Source organism: Nicrophorus vespilloides, unplaced genomic scaffold, assembly GCF_001412225.1.
Source record: "Nicrophorus vespilloides isolate i.1.1-1 unplaced genomic scaffold, Nicve_v1.0, whole genome shotgun sequence".
In the NCBI taxonomy this organism is placed as follows: domain Eukaryota; kingdom Metazoa; phylum Arthropoda; class Insecta; order Coleoptera; family Silphidae; genus Nicrophorus; species Nicrophorus vespilloides.
Genome location: NW_017100027.1, coordinates 122,190 through 128,695, shown reverse-complemented (window position 1 = coordinate 128,695; position 6,506 = coordinate 122,190). Strand labels below are relative to the sequence as shown.

General features: G+C 37.0%; 1 protein-coding gene across 2 annotated transcripts in view; it reads right to left on the bottom strand.

Moving 5' to 3' along the window:
• Positions 1 to 6,287, bottom strand: part of LOC108566679 — a 30,673-nt gene extending 24,386 nt beyond the window's left edge. For both annotated transcript variants that reach the window (XM_017926668.1, XM_017926669.1), the window contains exon 1: positions 6,050 to 6,287. In XM_017926668.1, the coding sequence (XP_017782157.1) occupies positions 6,050 to 6,114 (65 nt within the window). In that variant the 5' untranslated portion in view covers positions 6,115 to 6,287. The remainder of the gene's footprint in view (positions 1 to 6,049) is intronic.
• Between the last annotated feature and the right edge of the window lie 219 nt (positions 6,288 to 6,506).

Genomic DNA, 6,506 nt, shown 5'->3' with positions numbered 1-6,506 from the left:
TATATATATATATTTATGTATGCACGTTCGTCGTCCTTATTTGCGCGAAAACGGACGGGTGGTAGATTCTAATGGTACGGTAATCTCTGAATTAGTTCCAGTACGCGTCCTCTTTAACCTGGCCGTATTCAGAAAGCGGATCATTTGATTCGCCCGCATTGCATTCTTCACCCGTAACAATACCCGATATATTCATTAGGTGTTACATGCGAGGCGAGTCATCATCATCATCATCATCGCCGCCGTCATCATCTTCGTCCTTTTGTAATTATTGCGCATTTCAAGAGCGCACCCAGGCTGCGGCGCATTCATCTTAATTAGCCTGAAATATTAAGCGCCGTATAAGTGAAACCTAATTAAGTGTTAACGCGCGCTTCATTTCACCGCGAAATACTCTCAGGGTATTAGTAGCAAGATACTTGCAATCACCATGACATCTTCATTTCATTATAATTTTCGCTGAAGAATTTGAAATTTATAAAAATACAATAAAAATTAATTGAGAAACTATTTACCTTCAATTGATTAACATTGAATTCTTATATTAATTAAAGGATTATTATTGCTTGAATTGAGTACTTAAAATATTATTAGTGGAGTTGAGTAAAGAATGAAGATATTAGAGTTACGACCACCCACGCCGTTTGATGAGTATATACATCCTCGTGGATACACTATGACCACCCTCGAGGTTTGATGATGGAAGGTCTTGGTTGCGTAACGGAAGATTGATCGGCGACGTTTGTATCTTTCGGAGATTGGGGCCAGACGCGGAAATCGGGCAGGAAGCCTTACGCAAGGATAATTCGATTGGCGTTGAGCCGAAGATAAATCTTTCGAAATCCGCCTACACGCCTTCAACGTGTCACGCATACAACAGTTGCGGGCATTTCGAGTGCTCCAATTTATTGCGTTTGATAAATTCATTAGGAAACAACAATGTCTGGAGCAGAGCATAAGCGAGCCTTTGCTGCGTGCCAACACAGTGGTAAAAGTTCTTGCGTTATATGTTAATTGCGATTAGCTATTTCAAGGCGAGTAGGTGTTGGTCGTTTTGATACCGTTTCGTTCCGTTCCGTTCCGTACCATGGAGAAGGAACGACCGTTCCATTGCCATTCCGATTTTAATACACATTTTAAAGTCGATATTTCTCCGGGTAATTATACCGCTAACCTTTTATGAAATAGCATTTCCGAGGGGATCGTGCATGGTTTTCTCACGTTCAGGACGTAGCGACGATAATTCAAGTATGAAGCCATTATGGATTATTGCTTCATTCCAAAAAGAGTGCATTTGTAAATAAATTTTTAAAAAAAATGTAATACATCCGATCGTGTCTGCACCTAAAAACTACAGTTTGGTATTCGCGTCTTGTCCTGCCAGGATAAACAGAAATCCGAATTTGCATTCACGCATCCGCGAGTGTTTGCGAAGCATATGCACCTCCAAGAAACTGATGATATCATCCGTCCGTTGATCCTCAGCAAAACCAACAACCACCGAAATATATACTCCACGTTCCGCCCGGTCATAACTCACTCCTCGATTCCTTTAGCATCCTCAATTTGTCCACTTACTCAACCTTCGCATTTGCATAACAACCGAATTGTTACCAGCTCATTTCTCAATCCGCGAATTTGTCTCCTTCAAAATTTCCCTGCACACATTTATCATACCCTTTTTTATATTCCAACCAAATCAGCTACCTAACATCCAGATACCTATAACCTGCTTCTCTCCAAAATAATAAAACAACAACAACAACCATAAACAGATTAAGAGAAATATCAACCGTATTAATAACATTTTATATTCGTAAATAAATCAAAGTTTATCATTTATTTCTTTAATACCACACCGAAAATACATTAATTTTAAATGATTCAATTTTATTTCAGTTCTTGAGATGGTGAATGTTTTGTTTGTATTTGGTTGTCATCAACCTCAGAAGGTCGTCCGAGCTATTCGTCATCATCTACGGCATTACGAAATAGCTAAAACCGCGCGCGTCTCGTAAAGAATCATCACCGGAGAGGAATTCCGCCTCGGACCAAAATGCTTTGCTACGCGGTTATTCCTGTTATTTCCTTGAATCACGGCGACAGTTCATCTCCAGAATTTCTTTGTTATTCTTCGAGAAGTTTATAATTGACCATTCTAATCTCTATACTATTATATTCTTCATTAACAAATTGATAGACAATTAAATTACAATTTATATAGTCATACTTTAATCTTAGATCAAATTTTATTTTCAACATTTTTTTTTTAAATAAATTTCTTTACATTCAATATTTGGGTAGTTTGCAAAGCTGAGAAATAAAGAAACGTACAATCTTATACGTGACTATTTAGAAAGAGTCACATGAAATATTTCCTTTATGGGTGGTCACATCAAATTGTTTGCCACACACGAATAATATCATATTTCGAAATTATATAATAATTTCTGCCTAATCATTAGTTTAATACTAAACAAATTACGTAATAATCGTATCTGTTAATCTTTAATAATTATATTATTTGGTATTGTAATAAATGTTATTATATTATTTTAGTTATTTAAAGAATTTTCTTGATTAATGCTAAGGTATTGTGTATTATTCGATGAATAAAGAAAAGGCTTTGTTTAGAGAAATATCAAATGTTATTGTACGAAAGTAGTTCGCTATCCTTTCTCCATAATATCACGATCGGCCTTTTGTTATCATCAGCTTGGGCAGCTGATAATTAGAGACCATTCTTCTCGTCGAAAGATTTATTTACGTCTGGTCGGTTTCGTATTTTGGTAGCAGCACCAACACAAACCTCTTACTTTCGTTTTCCATTCATGTACGTGTACGCATTCCACGTGTTCCTTTTTTTGTTTGTTTGTTTGTTTCTTTGCTGCCGTCCCTCTGCTCGCACGGTATATTATTGACATTTGGTTAATGAATGTTTTTCCTTCGGTCCGCATCCGCGAGATGGAAGAAACTCTTTCTTTTTACTCCGAGAACCCGTTTAATTTTTCACGTTTCATTGTTCGGGAATAAATTGATCCTGTGTACATACATACATTCATATACACACACGTAGCGAGATACTAAGAGATCGCTGCTGCCTGTGGTCCATTGACCTCCCCGAATTTTGAGCATCGAATTGATTATTTCTGTTACGGATCCTTAAAGGCATTCGATCCGGTGTCTCGGTCCAATTGTACGACTCCCGCTAATTGCCGTGGATCTGTGATGCCGATCCATGGTTCATTGTTTCCGAATCGAATCCGCTTTGGTAGAAGTATTGCCAAGGACGGACGCACAGTCATCGAAGCAGTGGAAACCGCAATTAGGGGTTATTTGATTTGGCGAAACTGGGTGGAGACGCCTAAGTGGACTTCAGTTTAAGGACCTTCCCAGACTTGGGGAACCGGAGGAAAAGAGTAAAAAAAAAATAAAATAAAAAGAAACGAAGTTAGCAGAAGGCGACTGGTACTTGGAAATCCCGAGTTGAGGATGGCCGCAGGAGAACGAAAACAATACAAAAAAAAATATAATCGAACGAGGAGATGGCACTAGTCCTTCTTCCATTGTTTTGCATCCATCTGGGCTTCTTCAATTCTTATTTCGAATAGAGTGAGCGACAGGGTTAGACGAAATTGGGAAAAGCCTTGCTCGAGGAATGCAATTAGCTTTTAATTACGGGCTTTTCATCCTCAAGGTCAAGAGCGTGTATGCATTTCGTCGCTGCCTCCCGTTTTATTATTACACACCGAATTATTTATAAACTCGCCATTAACGAAAACCAAAAAATACCGAGGATGAAGGCCAACTACCGTCGCGCGTTCTGCGACCGACCCACGGACCGGACTCGAAAAATGCCCGCGACTTTCGAAAAAAAGCTACTGGAATTCCTCCAGCAGTTTCTTCATCGAATTATTATTCCATTATTTGGGTAATCCGTTTCGATATTACCAATAATTCGATCCGGATCCAATACGATCTCTCTTCTCTCCGTCTAACAAAGATGTTGAGTTGATGATGTTCGCATCTCTTTGTGCGCCTCTCCTATGATCATCGGATTCTTGCGCCGCGACATTTAAATGTGAAGGTAGACGCTGCGCGCTTTTTATGTGACTAATCTGATGGGTTTCGCAACGGACGGGCGAAAAATCCGCGCAGAAAATGTCAAGACGCGGATCCTTCAACGCACTTGACCCAAATCCAGTTCCAGAAGATCTTAAAACTATTTTCAGATCGGGAGAACCGCGCTGAATCCATTCGATATCCTCACCGAGCGACGTCTTCATTTTCCAATCGGCGAGGCAATTCTCCTCGATTCACACCTCTTCACGTTTTCTCATCTTCTTCTTCTTATTTTCCATTCTCGTCCTCCGCTTCATCTCGACGATATGTTTACCATTGTCCAGGCAATTCTAGAAATTGATTGCAGATCAGCGCACTTATACATACAATTTTTTTTCTCTCTCTCTCTCTCTCGCCTCTCGCCGTAATTGATTCAATTTACTTTTCAATCCAATTAGAATTGCAAGGATTAACTATTTCTCCGGTAACGGGAGCAGTATCCGTCCAAGGGCACTCGCATAACAGTAACAGCAAAAACATTATTTATTTTTTTCTTCATTACTTTCGCATTCTTTCCCATTTGCACTCCCCCTCGCCGCATTCAAATGCAAATGAGATCCTGAAATACCTGAATTTCCATCCCTGTTCTATTTTTTTTTGATTTTTTTTTCCTTATTGTTGAATTCTGTCCGGTATTTCTGGGCGCAAAATCAACAGCTTCAGTTGTAATTATGCAGCCTGGAAGGTTGCGGGTTCTTTGCCTCATATTCGCTAATGCTTTCTTGTCCCATCGATTAGCAACAATGAATCGGACATCGGACACCACCCTCGCAGGCGAAAGCCAACACCAAGTCATAAAACCGCATTCGATTTCAGTCGATTACACCTTGAAGTATTAAAGTCTAGGAGGTGCAGCGAACATAAACATTATGCGCATTATCATTATTTTGCGAGAACGATTTATTTCAATAATTAATTGTTAACGGCGAAAAAACCGTAATATTGAATAACTAACTGCATTGTTGCGCTTTGAAACATGCACGCATGCTGTTCATTAGCGTATTCAAAGATTCGAAGCTGTAACCATTACCATCACCGTTGCCCATTACCATTGATCCATTTTATACTTAATTATAAACTTATTAGGACATAATAAGTTAATGAACAATTTCATTCGTTAATTGAAACTTACTTCATTTTATTTTATATAATTATAAATTTATTAAAACATAATAACTTAAAATATATAAAACAGTTCATATGTTTTTTTTGTATATCTTGTTTATTAAGATTAACACTTTTATCGCAGTGTCCCTCAAATTAATTGAATAACAAAAATTTATTCTAATAAATTCAAGACAGTTTTTTTAAATTTTCAAAATACACATTTTATACTTTTTTTTCCCTGCGGCTATAAAGCACAAGGTCTTCTTTAAATACGTGATATTTTCAAAATGCATTCCATTATACCCGAAATCTGCTCCAAGTGCATTTGTTTTAGTAGAAATTACAAATTAATAAATAAGGAATTGAAATTTTCATTTAATAAAAAAATATTAAATAGAAAAAAAAATATTTATTGAATTTTCGTTAATATCAATATTTTAATTGATTTATTTAGATTCTGTTTATATTTTTTCATTTACTAGTTTTATTGAATAAAGAATGGAAAATTTTCTTCAAATATCTATATTTAATTTTCGTTAATTAATTAACTAAACTTACTTTGTGAATTTAAATAATATAAGATCAAATAATAGGAAAAGTTAGTGCTTTTATCTAAACTTTTGTTTTACTATTTAAATTGTAAATAATAATAAACAAATGTAAGCGAAAAGTATTGAAAAATAATTAAACGAAATAGACTAGAATGCGATGTTGTAATTTGTTTTGCTTTTGTTTAAAGAAATTGCATCCATAAGGTATATTAACTGCAACTTCGAACAATGAGTTCGTTAATTAGTTGTGATTATATTCGTGTACTTACTCCTTTTCCCGTATAGTCCTTTTGTGTTTGGTGGTTCCTTTAATAGTCCTGTACAGGGAAATCATGTTGACAAAGTCCTTACGGCACACACAACAATTTCACAGGATTTATAAAATTAAGAAAAAAAAATAATAATAATTAATGATAAAAATTTTGAATTTTCTTAAGAGCACTTTATCACAAATGGTATCAGGTGAAACGAGAGGCGAGAGAGAATGCGGCGGCTTTTGTTTTGAATATTGGCGGTCTGGGAGCGCGAGTGGTGGGCTATGGCAATGGGTGTCTGTTGCTGTCTGTGTCTGTGTGTATGGTCGCGCGCGGAGTCGCACACTGAACAATTCTAATAAGAATGTATAGATGGGTTTCATAATATTATACATGAAAGGGGCAACCGCAATGGAACTCGGGGCTCTGGATTGCAGTGGATAGCCGCTGGTCATCCCGCGATTTAATGGTG